Here is a 21,009-nt window from a genome sequence, read left to right as displayed (position 1 = left end):
TTAAACATTTTATTTGACTCGATCGAATTTTCATTGGTGTCAAACTGATGTTATTTCTTGAGTTCTTTCCTTGTCAAATATTTGACCCTGTGTACATACTTCAGGCATAAGTAGTAATCATAATTGGAATTGGTGAAAAGAAAAAAAATGTAGGCGAACAACCATAATATTACTTTTTATCAAATGATCTTTACTATACATAGTATCATAAAGAATATTTCAGAGAAAGTAATTTAAAAAGTTGTTGGGAAATGCTATGTTTGTTTAGTGAAGGGGCAATTTATTGAAATCAGAACAGTTGTACTCGGTTCTCATTTTTTGGGAGACCCCTCATCGTATGTTACCATATGATGTACTGTTATTTTATCGTTTTTTTGTATAGTAGCCACTTTGAGGTCAAACTGTATTAACATTCAATAGGCAATGCCCAACGAAAGGGAGAACTAAATGATAAAAAAGAACATTTTTCAGAACCAATACCATAAAAACGACACCGATCAACCCCCAGTTGTCCAATTTGCTCACCTGCCAAAAACTTTGTGTTTCCCTACGAGTGTAAAACCAGTCTGATCGATGTGATGTTACAATTCCATGCCTTCGTTCAAAATAAATATCTTTGCTCTAAACGCTCAATACACCTAGCGCGGACTACAGACGCTACAGTTGCTGAGAGAGAACAGGGAGAGAATCTGTTTTGGACTGTTTGTTCAAGCCTTGACTCAGTTTTCATTGTTTCATTCGTTTGTCTAGTTTCTTTGCCATACTCTCCTCAACCTCTCCTTCAAAATCTTCTACAGATTGTTGTGTTTTGACATTCACAGACAGCTACTTGGAAAAAGGATAGCGCAAGTTTACTTTTTCGTTCACAAACCTTCTCATCGCACACTCACACACATCTCACAACCACATCCACCAATCGGCGGCACCCATCACGCAGCACTCACACGATTCGCCTACTACGGTTGATTTTGTTACCGCTGCTGCTGCTGCTTCTGCTGTTGCTTCGGCTGCGGCAACTGTTGCTTCTTCTACTACTGAAGTAGCTGTTGCAGCGGCAGCTGTTGCTGCTGCCACTGCTGTTCTACTATATGTACATGTATGCTGCTTGCAGTGTTATCTTCGAATTAAGTTACTAAAGTTAGTATGCTATTGGGGCGGCCCGGGATTGTGCGGAAGATTTGGCGGCGGGCCCTGCACTCATCGAACAAACACGAGTGATTTTTTTTTCATTCACCGAAGTCAACGAGAGAGTTTGTTGGAATTGTTCATGTAGTTGTTTAGTTGTTGTAGGTTGGTTGTAGTAGTGGTGTTGACGGATTGCAACGGGGTTGATTGGTTGCGGGAAGAGACCGAACCAATAGCCAGTTGTTGTTGTTGTTGTTGTTGTCGGAGAATAGTTTGGTGTATGGGTGGTATTCAGAGGGTCGCACGCGCAATACAGATACAGCGTGTAGATTGTTTGTTGGTTGGAAGAAATTAGAGAAGAAAAAGATTGCATTTTAGCATGTGCTAGGTTTTACTAAAGTTTTATGAGAGGTTTGTATCATACACGCTCGATCATTGGCGTACGATAATCGTTTCAGGGTTTCTCTCACATTCAGCCAAATTATTCCGGGAGGTACGGGTTTGAATTTTGAAGTACCGATTGCGATTTGTTTTTTTTTTGCTACTTATAGATGCCATGATGCGATCTTGCCGTGTGCTCTCACTCTCGTTCTTGCTTGAGGTTACTTACGGGTAGTGAGGGGTACGGTGTTTGGTGTAGTATGTGAGGGGGCAGTTTGGGGCCGTCTTCGGCTTTTTCCTCCTCTCGCCGCTTTAGGCAGGCGGCTTTTGGATTCAGGTTGCGTTCTGTGGAAGAAAAATTGGAGTTAGTGAATCGATATCTACATTAAACCTCATTCGAATGGTCGTAAAATGTGTAGTTAGCCTAGCTTAGTAAACATGTGGTAAATGATTGCTCCTCCGAGATTGATTCGAAGTGGTATAAATTATACTAGAAACTAAATAAAGAAAGACTCAATTTATTATTAACGCCTTAGAGGCTTATAGAATTTTTACCGCTAACCTTGCCTACCGAGTCAGTTGAGAAGGGAATGAAGTGTAGGTACTGTACCAGAGACCGAGGATACCTCTGTATCTCCACACCTCCATGAGAAAGGCGATTGGTTGTAGGTAATGATAAAATGCGGACAAAATTTAAGGAAAAAAATCATAAAAAAGTAGTATGAAACGAGCTCACCAATTGACCTAGAAAGGACTTATCGTGTAATCAGTAAACACAGTAACGAACCAACGTAAGGAGAAAATGGATCGCAATCTGGGATAAGCTGCTTTTGCGCACTCTATTTATGAAATGTGTAGTGAACGTGCTTCACTGTACATGGTTGTTGATGTAGAATACCTTTGCATAATTTCGGTGTGGAAAATTTCGACTCAGGCTTAAAATTCCAAAAGAAGTATCGTAAAATAGTAACTTTATTGAAATTGCCAAGGTTGCTAATTGACGTCGATGAGAAATGATCGCAGGCTACACATCGCGAAGGCCTGTAGAGGTAAATAAAGTTAATTCCGGCTTATAAGTCTTCTTGATAAACTGCATGCACACCGAAATCCTATTTCTGTGAAATCTGAAAAAAACTGAGAAGAGCAAAATGCCAGGATTTCAGGAAGATTCCGGAAAAAATGACTAGCAATGCAGCAAAGATAGGAATTAACCAAATGTTTTTTTTTAAATTCCTCCTGAAGTTTCTTTCGTTAGGAGTTCCACCAAGAATTGTAATTTCTTAGGAAATCCTCTTAAAATTCCTTCAACAGTTCCTTCTCGGATTCACTCAGATTTACCAATTGAAATTGCTAAAGGGGTTCTTTCGGGGCTTTCTTTATAAGTACATGCGGGAGTTCTTCTAAGATTTTTTTCTGAAACTTCTCCAGAAATTCCTTCTGAGATACCCCCAGGAGTTTCTTTTGGTGCACCTCCAGAAGTTCTTCCTGGGATTCCTCCAACAATTTCCTAGGATTTCATCCTTTTGAGAAAAATCAAGGAGTTCCTTAGCCATCACTAGAACCATTTACAGATTGAAAAAATAAATTTTCCTTCCTTCCAACTTCACAGCAAAGTATGATCAATCTAACATATTACACCTACAAACAAGCAGCTCGCGTACTGTGTGTCATCGATTTTAGATCAGATAAACTTGTGGGATGTGCACAAAAGTTAATGCCATTCCACAATGGGTCCAGAGCCGTATTTACGAAGACAAAAATGTTTGTGCTTAAACCATAAGTTTTAGATACATGGTGTCTTTGGGGAACTTTCTTCTTATTTTTCGACCTTTTTTCTCATTATTGTGAAATTAGGGTCGTCCCTCTAGTTTCGCTGATCCAAACATCTGCTTTTTAATAGTTTTATGTACGTTCACAAAATGTTCTACAAAGTTGTAAAAGAACTTATTTAGAGCAAATTTGCCGAAGAAACTATTATTCTATCTAACATGAATCTTTTAAAAAATTATAAGTTAGGAACCATAAGAGATAGAATAATGGTTTCTTCGGCAAACTTGCTCCAAATAAGTTCTTTTACTACTTTGTAGAACATTTTGTGAACGTACATAAAACTATTAAAAACCAGATGTTTGGATCCGCGAAACTAGAGGGGCCACCCTAATTTCACAATAATGAGAAAAAAGGTCGAAAAATAAGAAGAAAGTTTCCCAAAGACACCATGTATCTAAAACTTATGGTTTAGGCACAAACATTTTTGTCTTCGTAAACACGGCTCTGGACCCATTGTGCATTCCCCTTACGCGTCCTTCCCCTAGCAAAACATTGATGATGATATTGATATTCTCGTTTTAGGACGCCACCTCCTATCAGATTTTCATTCAAAATCGGCTCGTAAATCTATCAGTAGGCCCATGATACTGTCGTCCACTCACAAATATAAACATATTAGGACACTGCACGCCGCGGTTGCTAATGCAAATTCTTCGAGATCTTCGCAGTGTCGTGGCCTTGGTGATTACGATTCGGACTTAAGAATTTTGCTTGTTTTTTTTTCATTAGTGGTGCTTTGATTGAGCTCAAAAGTGTGAGTAGGAAAGTTTGCTGAGGGCAACTCTCCTGGGGCTCTTGGTGGGATTTCCTCATGAATTTCTTCCGCCGTTGTGAGATTCCTCCAAGAGTTTCGATCTGAGATTCCTCCAGGAATTCATTCTCGGATTTCTCTCAAAATTTCCCAGCAATTTGTTCTAGGGTTCCTTCAGGTATTCCTTCTCTGATTCCTCAGAAAGCTTCATGTGAGATTCTGCTTGGAGTTCCTTCCGTTTTCTTTCAGCATTCCTTCTATGGAATCCCGGAAAGAATTACACAGCGTAACAAAAATTAACTTTTGGTCTGTCTCAAGAGCAAACTTATGTGTCTCTGACAGATTTTGGGCCGCTTAATCCGAATCCGGGCTCAGATTTGCTCCAACACGTCACAATTTTGAGCTATACCTCAATTTATAGGGCAAAACATGCGATTTTGTGCTTTTTTGACTGCAAGCCATTAAGCATGGACATATTTTTTTTTAAGCAATCAAAAGGTTAATTGGTCAATTAACATCTAAATTAACGACTCATGCAAAATATTCCGTTTTACCAAATTGAATTTGATAGTTTTAAGCGATTATTGTTAGGTACGATATTTCCCATACAAGTAACCCTCCAAAAGTTGCATGCAAGTTTTCATACTAACACAAAATGCTTAAATCAATCAAATTTGATTAGGTATAACAAAATATTTTGCATGAGTCGTTAATTTAGATGTTAATTGACCAATTAACTTTTTGATTGCTTAAAAAAAATATTTCCATGCTTAATGGCTTGCAGTCAAAAAAGCCGAAAATCGCATATTTTGCTTTATAAATTGAGGTATAGCTAAAAATTGTGACGTGTTGGAGCAAATCTGAGCCCGGATTCGGATTCAGCGGCCCAAAATCCTTCGAAGACACACAAGTTTGCCCTTGAGACAAAAAAATGTTGCGCTGTGTTATTGGAGGAAACCCAGAAAGAACTTCAGAGGGTTTCCTTATAATGCTGTTGAAGGAATTCCTTAAGAAATTTCTCAAGCAACTCCTGTAGGAACTTCAAAAGCAACTCCCCGAGCAATTTCATAAAAAAATGCAACAAAAAGCTCCTGGAGGAATTTCGTAATGATCTTACGAGGATTACCACAGAAACTAATCGAATTCTAAAATGGACTTCCGGAGGAATTGCCGAAGGTTCTACAGGAATTCCAGAAGGAATTCTGAGAAGAAGAAGTCCAGAAAAGAGTTCCCAGAGGAAAGGAGTTCCCAAAACAATCGTTCCTGGAGGACTCCCGAAGTAGGTTCTTGAAGAAATCTCAAAAAGAGTTCCTGGAGGAATCCCGGAAGGAGATCCCGTAAGATTCTCAGAATATGTTCCTAGAGGATCCCCGAGCAGATTCTTGGAGATGTCCCGGAAAGAGATCTCGTAGGAATGCTAGAAGGAGTTCTTAAAGCAATCCCGGAAGGAAGTCCTGGAAAAATCTCTTGAGGATTCCGAAATGAAATTCCTAAAGAAATTCCTGAAGAAATCTCAGAAGAAACTCCTGGAGAAGTCCCGGAAGGAGAGATTCTGTAGAAATGCTGGAAGTAGTTCTTACAGCAATCCCGGAAGTACTTCCTGGAAAAATCCCGGAAGGATTTCCTAAATAAATCTCAGAATTTCTAAAGAAGTTTCTGAAGAAATCTCAGAGGAAACTCCTTAAGGAATCTGCATGTAATTCCTGGTTGAGCCCTGCCCAGGAATCGCTGCAGAAATTTTGGAAGTTCTTCCTGAAGGAATCCCGGAATGACTTTCTGAAGCAATTCAGGAAGAAAAAAATACTTGAGGAATCCCAGAAAAGAAGGAACTCGATTGGGAATACCCTGGGGAAGCTTAGGATGGATTTCGGCAGGAATCCCAGGTGGACTTCCAGGAAATGGAACCTATTTAGGAACTCAGTAGAAATTCCTGGATAGAACTTGTGAAGAAATCCTAAATAATTTCCTAGAAGAATCTTATAAGAGACATTGGGAATCCCAAAAAGCTCCAGGAGGAGTTTTGGCAAAAAGTTTGTGGAAAAACCACGGAATTTCCTGGAGGAATTCCGGCTTCTTCTGACATTCTTTCAGGAAATTCGCCTGAGAATGCATACTGTCACGACCATGATTGTTTAAGAAAAAACAGGAAAGACTACTCAGGCAATAGGACAAGATTAAAAATATGAAGCATAAAGTTTCAAACAAAGAGATGAACAAGGAGAAGAATTAATGATGACAGTTCTAAAATAGTGGATTTTTATGGTGTTTGTATTCCTTCGTGTTTCCATTTCCAAAAAGAGTGTAAAATTCTGTTTACATGACATAGCATGTAAAAGTCATAAAATATCATGTAAACTTCCATTATATGTCATGTAATTCAGCATGAGTCTGAGTGTTTACATGACATATATCACCAATTTACTTGATATATCATGTAAAACATAATAACATTAAATTTACATGACTTAAATGAAGTTTACATGACGTGTAAATCTCATTATTTTTATCTGAGTTGTTTTGGTGATTTAATTTGGTAGTTAGGAATTTAACCGGTACGACTCATGATTCACTGGAAATTATCTGGAACTTTTTGCTTGGAGTTTTCCATGACTTTTTACTGGGAGTCCTTCAAGAGTATCTTCTAAAAATCCTCCAGGACTTCGTTCTAGAAGCCCTCCTGGAATTCATTCTGGAAATCTTCATGCGCATAGCTAGGCCCCTCCAGTTCCAATGTCATGCGTGCTTGTTATGCATTACCAACTGGATTGGGAAGGTTCGACTAAATGGGATAATTATGCTGCGTAAACTATTAAGCAGTCTCGAGAAAATCAAACGATATTATTTGATTCTGTCCAACGTTTCGACCACTTTTTTGGTCTTCTTCGGGGGGTTATTCGATATTATCGTTCTTTGTGAAATGTTCTGCACAAAACTGTCAAGGTCTGGCCAATTACTTTTTACATCAAGGTGGTGAAATGGTGATTTTCGTAGTTAATTTCTTACTTCTCGTCACTAATTCTTCTACTTATTCTAGCCACTGTTAAAAAACAGAAGTGCCTTGGACTAGTGGAAGAAAATAATCTTTTTACCCCCTGACGAAAACCAAAACTGTAGTAGAAACGTTGTTTAAAATCAAATAATATCGTTTGATTTCCTCGAAGCGAAACTAGGGTATTGTACCATTTGGGCAGGTGTACCCATTTTGGGCACTTGCCGCTATAACTAAGTCAATTTCAAACCAATTGATTTGAATTTTTGTACAGAGTTAGATACTGTACGTGCCTAACTCTATACAAAATTTCAAATCAATCGGTTTAAAATTAACTTAGCTATAACGACAAGTGCCCAAAATAGGTACATCTGCCCAAATGGTACAAGACCCTACCTAGCCATTTTCGTAACATAGTTAGGCATTATGTCAGCGCGCATGATTCCGGAGCTGGGCTCCAGAAGTTCTTTTTTCTGAAAATCCTCCAAGCGATCTTTGCGGGAAGTCTTCCAAAATTCCTTTTGGAATTTTCTCCGAGTTCTTTCTAGGAATTCTCCAGAACATCGATTTGGGATTCCCGTAGGAATGTGAATCGTTCAGAAGTTCGTTTTAGCTAGGAATCCTCAAAACGTTCCGTCTAGGAATCATCAAAAAGTTCCTTCTAGAAATCCTCCAGGCAGTGTTGAAAATTTCATTTCGTCATATCTAAATTCAACCACCTACAGCTCATTTTAGAAGCTAAACCTGAGAATATAGTATATGAAAAACTTGTACGGCTAGACCAGTTCAGCAAGAAAGTCACGGAAAAACCGCTATTTTTCGAATATTTAATGTAAATGTCACGGACTACCTGCCACCGTGAATATCATTTGCATTTTTCGAAGGTAGTCCGTGACATTTACCTTAAATATTCGAAAAATAGCGGTTTTTCCGTGACTTTCTTGCAGAACTGGTCTAGCCGCACAAGTTTTTCATATACCACATTCTCAGGTTCAGCTTCTAAAATGAGCTGTAGGTGATTGAATTTAGATATGACGAAATGAATTTTTCAGCACTGCCTCCAGGAGCTCCTAGAGCAATCCCTGAATTGAATTGTTCGATTATACCCCAGTAGGTTTTCACGGAGGAGATCTAATCTACAGAAGGAATCCCTAAAGAAACTTTTAAAGGGATTAAGTAATCCATAAAGGAATAAGGAAAAATCTTCACAAGGAATCCCTTTAGAAATCCTCAAATGAAATTTAAAGGACTTGTTGAAGAAATCTTCCAAAAGAATTGCTGCTGGAATCCCCCGAAGGAGTTTCTGGAGAAATCATCAAGAGATCATGGAGAAATCGTCAGCAGGAATTCATGAGGAATCCCCAGATGGCACTCCTGTAGAATACTCGGCAGATGAAGTTCCTCGAGGAATGCTCAGATGGAATTTCTGCAAGAATCCACAGCAAGAATTCCTTGGATGAATTTGCTAGAGAAATTCTCAGTATGTACATCAATAATGTTGTCCTGTAACACAAAAACGGTAGGAGCAAACGAAACTGTGGTATAAAACGCCATATGTGACTCTGACTAAGCTAAATTTCAGCTACTACACATTTCCAAATGATTCCATGAACATTCGAACCAACTATTCTGTCAATAAAATTCTTCCAAAAACTTACCTCGCACTTGCTGTTCGAGCGTCATGATCACCTCCACAGCCATGTTCAGGATGCCGAGTTTGGTTTGTGGTTTGTCTGACTTGAGGTGCGACATGCACATCCGGCCAAGTTCCTTCAGTGCTTCGTTGATATCCCGGATACGTATTCTGGAATACAAAAAATAAGTGTTACGATATCTCTCGTTCGCACATTTTATTCTAGTGGAATAGCAAACCTTTCGCGGGCATTGTTGGCCTGTCTCCGTTCCTTCTCCTTTCGATCCTTCGTCAGCGGATCGATATCGTCGTCATCATCGTCATCGTCAGCACTAGAACAACTACGTGAATTTTTACTTTAGTGGCAACACAAATCGGGCAAACGCCAACCGAAACAGAAGAAGAAGGTTGAAGGTCGAAATGAAACGAAAACGGAAAAGAAAATAAAAATAAGAAATTACCAAATGAAACTTATAAAAATCAAAGATCAAATCAAGATTTATAGATATCAATTAAATTGATATAAAGGAGACTAGTAAATGTACAACATCACTCACTATTTACGCTGCCGCTTGGCGCCCTTGGTGGAACCGGGTACGGAACTGCTCGGTTTGGTATCTGAATCTGGCGGTTCTTTGCGTTTCTCTGCAAGACACAAATAAAGACCATTGGTAGCCGCAGACAGTTTTTCAAAGCACCGATCCAACTCACTGCTGTTGGCCGCAACCGGCGTGCTGGGTAATCTTTCGGTTTTCACTGGTACTAGGCCGGCCGCTACGGCTGCTGCCGCCGCCGCCGCACTCACTGGTAGATCACTGGTCGAGTCTTGGCCGCCGCCGCCAACGCCATGCAGCTGTGATGAAGAGGAACCCGAGGTGCCCGGTGGAATGATCGACGCCCCGGCCGGACCGTACGGGGAACCGGCATCGATCGAAGAGAGCGACACGCCGACCTGCGGTTCGCAGTGATTCCGCAGGATGTTGATGGCGTCGTCCAAGCGTTCCTCCATGCGGGTGCCCTGGAATGGAAGGGTGAGAAAAAAGGGGTGGAGGTGATGAGTTTAGTGATTTGTAGTGATTTTATGTATCTTTTGGCCAACGTTGTCTAAAAAGAATCTAGAGGAAGCATAATGCAGTGCAAGGAAATAAAAACAGACGTCTATATAAAGCTCGTAATGTCAATTGAGTAGCTTTAAAAATTGTCAAAAAAAAAACTCAGTTTTTCAAGGAAATATGAATTTTCGATATCCAAACAATCTCATGGAAAAATAATGTTTGAAGAAAGATTTTTATCATTATTAACGAGAATTTTCGCCCAGGGCTAGTTCATCTCGGAATCCACTGCTTTACTTCTCATCCGAAATAAGAATCCACATCTGGTGCAGACTACAAGAAATGTCCCATTTTGCATTTGTTTTTGTCCTATTTCGTATATTTTTGCAAAACATAACAAAGTAGCAAGGATAAACCCCTGCAGCAGGGGCCCTGCTGCCAATATATACCCATGAAAAACATAAAACAGTATAGTATGGGTTGTTTTCGATTGAAGTGGAACCTTGTCGCGCTGTCCAGATCACTATGATGTCCCATTCTGTTTTATACCAATTAAATAATTAATTAATTAATCGGTTTCTGCGACTTAACCAGTCGAGTGGGAGTTTTACTTAACTCCGAAAGCTAGACTTTACAAATACTGGCGTGAGTGGGAAATGGACAAACTGGAGTGGAATTTGCGAAAAAGTTACGCGTCCTCTCGGTGAGACTCGAACTCGGAGTCGTGAGTTCGAGTCGCACCGAGAAGACGAGTATCTTTGTTGCGGATTTTATTTTGTTTATTTTATATGAGTTTGTTATATAAAAGATAATCATACAAAACATCTGGTTATATTTGTTATAGTGATGAAGGGTGATCGTTATTTGAGCATTTGTAGTGCTCCGAAAATGAAACAAGCTCAAAGGTAGCCATAATGCGATTGCATACATTTAGGCTGATTCGGGCAAAGTTTAACAAAAAATCAATCGCTTCGAAACCGGGCTGTTGTGGAAGTCCGATGATCCTCTTTTTCCGGACAGCTATCCGATGGCGCTACATCGGTGCAAGCAGCTAGAAAAAGGTCTGAGCAAAAACCCAACGCTTCGTGAAAGCGTGCATAGGCAAAACGAGGAGTATCAAAACAAGGGATATGCACATCTGGCTACGCCGGATGAACTTGCCATGGCCAACCCAAACAGGGTGTGGTACATACCGCTGGACGTTGTGGTAAATCCGCTGAAAGAAAAGGTTGGTGTGGGACGGCCGTGCATCAGTGAATGGAGTGTCGCTGAATTCGGGACCTGACTTGCTAACGTCGCTGCCAGCGGTGATCAACCGGTTCCGGGAACGGCGAATCGGGTTCGGTGGCGATATAAAAAAAATATTCCACCAAATCAAGATTAGAGAGGAGGACAAACAAATCCAGCGTTTTCTGTTCCGAGCCATAGAAGGAGAACCACCTAAAGTCTACGTGATGGACGTAGCCACGTACGGGTCTACGTGCTCACCAAGTTCGGCGCAGTACATAAAAAAAAACAAGAATGCGTTGGAGTTTGCGGCAGAGTTTCCTGAGGCGGCAGAAGCGATTGTTAAGAAGCGCTACGTAGACGATTACTACGATAGCGTAGACAGGGAAGAGGATGCGATCCGCCGAGCAAAAGAAGTGAAGTATGTACACTTAAAAGGGGGTTTTAATATCCGGAACTGGGTTTCGAACAAAGATACTACAGAGTCTCGGAGAGCAGAAAGTGGACCAGGCGGTTCATTTCAACCAAGACAAAGAGTCTGGAAATGAGAGGGTGCTCGGAATAATTTGAAACCCGAAGCAGGACATGTTCTCGTTTTCCACCGAGCATAGAGAAGGCGTGAAAGCGTATTTGCGAGGTGACACGATCCCCACGAAGCGAATCGTATTGAGCTGCGTGATGGGATTCTTCTATCCACTCGGATTATTGGCACCGTTCACTATCCACGGAAAGATTCTGGTTCAGGTGCTCTGGCGGACCGGTTGCGACTGGGACGAGCAAATAGAAGGCGAATGTTTGGAAGGCTGGCAACGGTGGATGAGTTTGCTGCCGGCGGTCGAAGCGCTGCGTATTCCAAGAAGGTATTTTGGAGATCTCTATTTTTCTTCTCTCCAATCGGTAGAGCTGTGCATCTTTACCGACGCCAATGTGTGCGCGTACGGAGCCACAGCATATTTTCATGTGATGGTGGGTGATCATGTCAGGTGTTCTCTGGTGATTGCGCCGTTAACGCAACAATCGATTTCAAGGCTAGAACTGATGGCGGCCGTATCCGGAGCAAAATTGCTGACGACGGTGAGAGAGAATCATTCAATCACTGTTAATCGGCAGTTCTTGTGGACGGATTCCCAAACGGTGCTCAGTTGGATAAGGTCGGATCCGCACAAGTACAAATTAGCGGTGGCGTTTAAGATCAGAGAAATTCTGGAGAATACAAGTGTAGCGGATTGGCGGTGGGTCACAACCAGGATGAATATTGCGGACGTGTTGACGAAGTGGGGTGAAGGTCCCCCCTGGAATCGGACAGCCAATGGTTTTGGGGGCCTGATTTTTTGTATAAGCCGGAGAATATATGGCCAGTCCCGAACGTTCCATCAACGAACACGGATGAGGAAATGAAGGCACGTTTCCTATTCCATGACGGAAATCCCAGTGGTCCTGCAATCGATGTGGGAGTAACTAATCGATGGAAGAAGTGCGTATTACGGCTGCAGTTCTACGTTTCGTCGGAAATTGCCGGCGGAAGGCTAATGGGGAGCCTATATGGACGGTGAAAATTGCGGACGGACATCGGAACAGCGTCAAGGCAGCGATGAAATCGATTGAGCAACCGTATCAGCAGATGGAGTTCCAGAAGGCAGAAACGGTGGTATTAAAACAAGCTCAAAGCGAAGGATTCCCGGACGAAGTATATACGTCGTTGAAGAATGCAGGGAAAGGTTGTATACCACAACCACTGAAGCGGACGAGCGTGCTGTATCAGTTGAAGCCGACGTTGGATGAGGAAGGAGTAATGCGAGTAGACGCAAGACTGAAGCAAGCCGAGTACATGCCGTACGACAAGAGGTTCCCAATTATTTTGCCCAGTAGTCACAGGATAACGGAACTGCTCATCCAAAGCTACCACGAAGCGTTCGGTCATATGCGAGACATTTTTCAACAAACTGCGACAGAGGTTCCACATCCACATCTACGGCCATTCAGTGTGGTTGGCGTCGACTATTTAGCAGACATGTCCAAACACTGCACTGCACGAGGAGTCGATGCTCAAACACACCACCGTGGGTGCCAAACAACCACCTAGCTCTCCGTGTTTCAGAACGAACACGCACCGTGTCTGGCTCAACACCGGTGTCGGTGGCGGTGCTCAGGCACTGGGCACGGCGTTTGATGCTTCGGGTAACACGGAGCCCGAGTGTTTCCGATTATGCAAAACACTCGTGCGAGTTCAAGCGCTCGGTGCCGTTCATTCTTCAGCACCAGTTGCAAACGCTGTTGGTCGTTGATGAGAGTGAAGTACTTGGCGGCTCCTTTTGTGTCTTTCTCGTCCCTTCTGACTCAGTGGCTCTGATGCAGCCAAGCTACCACGCACTGTGACCGAGCTCACTGCTTTGGTGTTTCATACAATCGGAAACACTCGGCCTCCGTGCCCAACCAAAACTGAAACACGGAGCCGAAACTGAGGCTCGAGTTATAACACCGACACGAGTGTTTCGCCAGTCGCACTGCGTGTTCATCAGTAGAAGCTGAACGAAGGTGGTGATATGAACACACATGGTGGTGTGTTTACGGGCAAACACGCCACCACCGGTGCGGCACGGTTTGGTGTTTTGCCCATGTCTGCTATTTAGGTCCAGTAACGGTGGTAGTTGAACCAGTAACGATGGGTGGCATTGTTCACGTGTTTGGCAGTTCGAGCGGTCCACCTCGAAGTAGTGCACAGCCTATCGACACAGTCGTGCCTCATGGCGATTCGTCGGTTTGCGTGCAAGCGTGGAATGCCATAGGAGTTCTTCTCGGACAACGGGACCAACTTTCAAGGAGCCAGCAAGGAGATCGAAAAGGTTTAGAGGAAGATCGACGAAGAGTGTGCTGAAGCAGTCGTTTGCTCCATTACCAAGTGGACTTTCAACCCTCCCGGAACCCCTCATATGGGTGGTATCTGGGAGAGAATGGTAAGATTGATGAAGGAGGCGTTGAAAGCATTCGACGATGGACGAAAATTAACGGACGAGGTGTTGCAGACGACGCTCTCCGATGCGGAGGACATGATAAATACTCGTCCTCTCACCTACATGTCACAGGATCCGGGTGAGCAGGAAGCGATTACGCCGAATCATTTCTTGCGCGGAGCGGTCATCGGGAGAGATCTGCAAGTCGACGGGCCATTTCAGTTAGCGGATGCGTTGCGAGATCTGTATCGACGATCGCAATATTTAGTGGACAGAATGTGGGAAAAGTGGTCCAAAGAATACCTGCCGGGCATAAATCGGCGTACTAAATGGTGTGCAGAGCGAAGAAAGTTGAACGTGGGAGACCTAGTCTTCATAGGATTCGAGGAATTGTGGAGAGGCTTATTACTGCGGCAGATGGCAGGATCAGGCAAGTGGAGGTGAGTACAAAAAGGTGCGTTTTTAGGCGAGCAGTGGTCAACCTTGCGGTGCTAGAAGTGACTGCTGGTAATTCCGGTGCAACCGATAAACGGCTACCGGAGTTACGGGCTGGGGAGTGTTGACGGCGTCGAGCTCTACCCTGTCAGCAGTGCATAGGCCTTGACGGCACCGCAGTGCTGCCGCCTGGCGGGAGTCGTATGGCAAACGTGAGAAAAAACGAGACAAAATTTGACCAGAAAGCATATAAGGATCTCCGCCCAAGTAACATTTTAAGTTTCGTTCGGCTCTATAAGAGGTTTTCTTGGGGTCTCCAGATAGTCTAGTGGTTAAGGCTATGGATCGCCAATCCGGAGATGGCGGGTTCGATTCCCGTTCCAGTCGGGAAAATTTTCTCGACTCTCTGGGCATAGTGTATTATTGTACTTGCCTCACAATATACAAATTCATGCAATGGCAGGCGAAGAAAGCCCTTCAATTAATAACTGTGGGAGTGCTCAAAAGAACACTAAGCGAGGCAGGCCAAGTCCCAGTGGGAACGTAGAGCCATAAAGAAGAAGAAGAAGAGGTTTTCTTGACCAATATTATAAAATTTGCAATAAAACTGATTTATACATCAAAACCTCTTGATAACCTCTTTAAGAGCAAATGTCCATACACAAGATGCTGAGAAGTGCATTTTTTTATTATCTTACAAATTGGGCCGAAGGGTCTTAGATTTTCATGGAACTTTTTCCACAGGTAGGGCTCATGGATAAATGAATGAAAAAAAATTGAGAAAAATTCAGGATCGCCTATTTTTCCGGAAAATTCAGGTGAAAATTTGTTTTCCCCTGACACTACTTACTTTGAAAAATCATAACTCAAGAACGAAGTATCGTAGGAACAGTTTTTTTTATGAAATGAAAGCAATTTTCTCAGAAATCCCAAAAAAATGAACTGGACAAAGTTTTACACAAAGTTTTCCACAGTTGAGAAAATTTGTAAAGAAAAGCCGGAAAAACTATGCCCGAACTTCAAAATTAAAAAAAAATTTAAGAAGATTATTGCATAAGCTTTAATCACCGACGAACCGACGTGGCAGTGGTGATTCAAAAGATTCCCCCCCCCCTCAAATTTAACGGTCGACCACCGAAGCGAGCGATCGCTTCTGTCAAATCAGCGCAAACGCGAACCGTTTCCTATATAACAAAAAAATGTACATCCAGATTTTAGGTGTACTTGCCTGACTCAAAAGCTACTAGAGCGAGCTCTTACGGAATGTGATGGGACTACTGAAGCTTTCGCGAATTTAAATTAAATGAGTGCCTCCACTCAAGGGTCTCATTCCGGTTAAATCTCTACTGCGAAAAAAAGAGATTAACTGCTAATTCAGGGTAGCCTAGTACTTGCAATATGCAAATTAAATGCGCAATTTAAAACAATGAAGTGTAGGCGTGAGAAGGATGCACGATCGGAAGTAATACAAAAGAATATTGTGTTCACGACAAAATAGATAGCCAATTTCCATATAGTTAAAGCGATTATTGTTCGCGCTCATCGAAGAAGTTCAAAACGACTCGTCGACCAGAACAGACGTTATTCCAAAACTTAGTGAAGATAGTAGCAGTGCTAAGTAACTTCAAAGTTAGTGAAGTGGAAGTAGCCAAGCATAATCTAAAGTGCATCTAAAACCGTTCTAAGTATTGTAAGAAGAAAACTGTACACTAGAAAAGCTCTGTTGGAACGGTCCAGTAGCTGAATCGTGGACCAGAAACGAATACTCGCTGATCAATGCGGGTATTTTCCTTGGTTTAGGAAACCCAGCTTCCGGTACTGGAGGTATCACCCTAGTACTCGCTCGGTGAGAGAGCACTCACGGAAAACGAGGACGCCTCCTCCAGCCCACCACCCACCGCCACGCGTCACACGGTCCGTACCCAGTTCTGGTGGTGCGACAACACAGCCACTGCGTGACATCGTCATCGTTCTCCGAGAGCCAAAATAAGCGGCTACACCACCGGCATTACACCGTTGTGCGGCGACACGAACCAGGTGGCTGCCCCGGCTATCCAATTTGTAATTGCGGTGGTGCTGTGAGTATTTCTCGTGTACGACACAAGCATAACCGAGCATAAGAGAGAGATCGCGAGCACCCTTCCATGCGCCCGCCGAGGGATTAGAGCATCCCCACCGAGGAGTCTGCTTCGTAGGTTTTTGTCGGATGGTTGTTCCCGGCGGAAATCAACGCAACAAGGTCAGATCCATTTTGTATTTCTAGTTTTAAGAATATCGTAGTGGTTAAGCAGAAATAGGACTAGTTTGCGTGACGTCACCTTCCTAATAGCTTGCTGATAGGCCTATGTAAATAGATGTTTGAAGTTTTTTAATAAATGAAATTTGAAGCAAGCTTGAATTTCGTCTAGGAAAGTTGACGAATTAAACGGTTCTTGTTCGAACTTTATTAGAATATTTTAAATTTGGCTTCAATTCGGATCTTGAGTTCTTCTTAGCTTTCAGTACTTATTCAAATTTGATATTGGTCCTTGAATTTTCTAGTTTATCAAATTTTTGGCTGCATTTGGGATTCGTCGGAATGATTTCGAGTGTTTGAGCAGTCTAATAACTCGCCCTATTTGAAGAGCCTCTGCCGGGCCCCCAAACAGCCTCAGCAGTCTCTCCCCGTGGAGAGTGGCGCTTAAGCTGCTGACGGTCAGGAACACGTTCATTCATTACACCTATATGTACACACGGGGGTTCGGTGTCGAGCTATCAAATCATCGCGAGCCGTTATAGAGGTGGCGATAGTGTTCGGCTATTTTTCATCATGGCGTTGCGGACAACAAATTTGAATTTATTTGTTCTAGCTGTCACATCGGTTCGTCGGTGCTTTAATTGCTGAAATTTTTGGAATGCACTTTTTTTCGTTTTTTAGTTATGGCCAATTTTGTTTAAAGATGTCCAAATGTGCCATATAAGCCTTATTTTGAAAAATCATAACTCAAGAACGAAGCATCGTAGAAACAAATTTTTTTAATGAAAATGAAAGCAAATTTTCTCAAGAATCCAAAAAATATATGAAGTGGGAATAGTTTAACGCAAAATTTTCCACCGTTGACAAAATTCATAAAGATAAGCTAGAAAAACTATGTCCAAACTCGCGGAAAATTTGCAAAACATATTTTTGAGAAAGTTATTTCATAAGCTTTAATTGCTGAAATTTTTTGAATGCAGTTTTTTTTTCTTTTCTGAGTTATGGCTAATTTTGTCGAAAATGACCATGTAAGCCCATGTTATATGATCAAACGTTCAATATTTTAGCAGTGATAATCCACAACGAGGAAGGAACATTTTCATGTTGCCCAAATCATGATAATGTCCCATAATCCTTAAAAACTTTAAAAATGTATATTTTTCCTAAAATAAAAAGCTTTTTTTGAGATTTTAATGGCAATAAGAACAACTATGAAGTAAAAAATAATTAGACGTATTGCGTTTAGAGCAACTTAGCTGAGTAGCAGGCATTGTTTCAATTCGGGCGTATCGCCAATAAAATGTAGAAAATTAAAATATATTGACAGTTAATATAAGAAGTCTGAAATACAAATTACTTACTTAGAGTGGCAAACATTGCATACAGTAATTGCACAATTATGGGTCACTCTGTCACAATTAATAATCAGTCAGTTCACCATGCTTTTCAAATGGGATTGACCCATTGTGGGTGACCCATGATTGTACTATGACTGTATTTCATTATGTTTTAAATCTAAATGTAAATTTTAGAGATTTAACTAAAGACAACGAAACTGAACAACATTAAGGACACAAACAATAGCACATTGACAGTGAGTCATTACACCGTCCCTCACCATCCAAATTCTCCTGTCTGCCCATAATCCTTTCTGTCTACTTACCGTTCCATTCTCCGAGTGTTCCCGGAGCAGCGACACGATCGCATCGTCCAGCGGTTGGATCTCTGGCGAGTTAGCCTAAACATGCCAGGATATTGTAGGTGGTCGTTGTCGTTGTCGTTGTAGAGTAGAGATACCAAAAGAAAAGAAACACAAAAAAAGAAAACATGCATCAACAAAAAGGGTTCGAATTGCGAAAGAGAATTGAAACTTAAAAACGACAAAAGATATGTAAAAGTGCGTAAATTTTTGCAAAAATCTGTAAGTTGTAGGTTATGTGGGGAATCGACGACACAGAAATGCAATATTGTACAGGGTTGTATGCACTTCTGAGGTCAGAAAGTAATTCCACGCCGTAAGAACAATGCGAAATGTTTAGGTTTTGTGTATTAGGTGACATGTAGGTACGTTCTGTATGAATATGGATAGAGATGGTGCCGAATACAAAATAAAAAATGTGAACTGTACTTTGCTCTGTAATGCCACAGTGGTTCAAATCGCGACAGTGTTTAAAAGTCGGCAAGACGTAAATGTTGCAGAAAAGTTGCTCCGTTAAAAATGCAACGACTATGCAGAACATAGTATACCATAATCACACGCATGATCACACTGGAAATGCTGACGATCTGGTTTTAAGAGATTTTAACCACTGTGTAATAGAGCAAACATCAGTTATCTTCAACAAACAATGCAATGCAAAACCAATATGTGAAAGAAATGTGAAAATGGACAAGTAATAAAATTCAATGTCACAAAATGATAGACAAAACAAATGAACAAACGAACCATACGAACGAGAAAAATGAATACAGATATTGATGGTCAAGGCTGTTAAACGATAGGGTTCCGATCAATTCACAAACCACAAACAAGGCAGATGAAATCATGTAACCACAAGATATACATAGCAATATTCTGAGAGACAGTTGGATGGAACGTAGCGAAAGGGTGCACGCGCTTGCTTGCAAGAAAAAGAGGAAAAGATTTTCGCAATTACCATGTGCTGCAGGCCTCGGTGTACTAGTTCGGGGGCGTAGGAACCGTTGGGTAGACCATTGAGCGCTGCGGCCGCTACCACCGCGGCAGCCGCGGATCCTGCCGCTCCAGCCGGTCCGGCGCCGTTGTTGATCACAGGGTTGATTTGTTGCCAGGGTCCACCGGCTGCAGCCGCTGCAGCCGCTGCTGCTGCCGCTGCCGCCGCCGCAGCTGCCGCGGAGGACGTCGTGGCTGAGGAACCTGCACCGCCGCTGGACGAACCGGCCGTCGCACCCCCACCGGGGCCACCGTGTATACTCGCGGCCGCGGACTGCTGCTGTTGGGCGAGGGCTGCGGCTGCGGCGGCGGCTGCTGCCGCTTGCTGCTGTGATGTTAGTGGAGGAGGTGAGTTCACTGGTGTCGTCGGGTTTGACCCGTAACTGCTAATACTCTGATCAGTGGGGTACATCTAGAGAGACAGGCCGAACGGGGACAGAAGGAATAAGTTGCAAGGGAGGAAGACTTCTATGCATTTCATATTAGTACTAACCGTTTTCAGTGCATTGCCGACGAGGGTGTCATTTTGTACAATTGGACTATGCTGTGCATGCTGATTGTGATGTCCGGCGATTGCGTTGTAGATTGCGGGTGAGTTCTGTCCCTGGGGTCCGATGGGCGGTATCTGGGCGGTGTTACCCCGGAACGAGCTCATCGGTGGAAGTGCTTGTGTTTGATTCTACAAAAAAAAAACAAAGGGTTAGTTAACAGTAGTAATTGGAGTGGAAGTTTGCTTGGGTGACAGGGTGTCTACCACAAATTCTTTTTATAATTTAATTTAGTATGTATTTATAAAAATAAATTTCTATGATTATTTTTGATAAATCAATTTCGAATATCTGAACTATCCTGGAGCCCAGTGCTTCAAATGTATGTCAATTTATTCTTAACAATGAGAAATAACACTCCCCTTTAAACTTTCGGAGTTTACGAAGGGTATCTCGAAGGGATATTTTAGTTCAACCATACTCACACTGGAGTTCAGGATTTCATAGAATCGTCGATTGACAACTGTTCCTCCTCTGAGCTCTAGAGGACTCCCGAGCAGAAGAAAATAACAAGTGAATAACATATCATGGTATTTATCTTAAATACTACCATACCTTGATATACCCTTCATAAGGTGGTAATAAGAGGCAAAATAACAAAAACGAATACCAAAACTTTTTATAAATAACACCTAGAAAATAACAAGTCTTGTTATTTCAATAATGAATGCATACCTAAAATTTCAAGTGCTGTATTTGTTATTCCAAAGTTATTGAATAACAAACTAATAACATGTATTGTTATTAAATGTTTCATTTGTTCGATGACTTCATGATGTAATAGCAAATCTTGTTCTTCGGTTATTTTCAAGCTAAACCAACAAATACTACATCAATACCAAACTCTGCTCAAATACCTCCAACTGTTATTGTAATGTTCTCAAAACATTTCGTAGAATAACGCAACAATAACAAATTTAGGTATTAGAGCATATCTTGCTCTTTGCATGGTATTTGTAAGGTATGCCCTTCTGCTCGGGCTGTTCATAAACCACGTAGACCAAAATCTGGCAATTTCAGACCACCCCCTCCCGCCGTAGGCTTTTGTTCATACAAAAAATTTGAAATTTGTATAGAGCGTAGACTTTGACCAAACCCCCTCCCCCCAAAAAGTCTACGTGGTTTATGAACGGCCCCTAATTAAACCTTAAAAAATTAT

The 21,009-nt window shown here is 42.0% G+C and overlaps 1 protein-coding gene across 10 annotated transcripts in view; it reads right to left on the bottom strand.

The window, feature by feature from the left end:
• Nucleotides 1-479: 479 nt before the first annotated feature.
• Nucleotides 480-21,009, bottom strand: part of LOC109416248 (protein daughterless) — a 198,618-nt gene continuing 178,088 nt past the window's right edge. For 6 of the 10 annotated variants that reach the window (XM_062849882.1, XM_062849875.1, XM_062849877.1 and 3 more), the window contains 9 exons: nucleotides 19,796-19,981; nucleotides 19,268-19,714; nucleotides 18,274-18,348; nucleotides 9,421-9,727; nucleotides 9,267-9,354; nucleotides 8,949-9,065; nucleotides 8,735-8,880; nucleotides 1,736-1,851; nucleotides 480-1,191 (listed from right to left, as the gene is read on the bottom strand). In XM_062849882.1, coding sequence (XP_062705866.1) covers nucleotides 1,147-1,191; nucleotides 1,736-1,851; nucleotides 8,735-8,880; nucleotides 8,949-9,065; nucleotides 9,267-9,354; nucleotides 9,421-9,727; nucleotides 18,274-18,348; nucleotides 19,268-19,714; nucleotides 19,796-19,981 — 1,527 coding nt within the window. In that variant the 3' untranslated portion in view covers nucleotides 480-1,146. Of the gene's footprint in view, nucleotides 1,852-8,734; nucleotides 8,881-8,948; nucleotides 9,066-9,266; nucleotides 9,355-9,420; nucleotides 9,728-18,273; nucleotides 18,349-19,267; nucleotides 19,715-19,795; nucleotides 19,982-21,009 lie in introns of all 10 variants that reach the window. The other 4 variants (XM_029871533.2, XM_062849881.1, XM_062849883.1 and 1 more) reach the window with 4 other exon arrangements.

This window comes from Aedes albopictus, chromosome 2, assembly GCF_035046485.1.
Source record: "Aedes albopictus strain Foshan chromosome 2, AalbF5, whole genome shotgun sequence".
Taxonomy (NCBI): Eukaryota; Metazoa; Arthropoda; class Insecta; order Diptera; family Culicidae; genus Aedes; species Aedes albopictus.
Note: the sequence above shows the minus strand (reverse complement) of the source record. Positions and strands in the feature narration are given on the sequence as shown.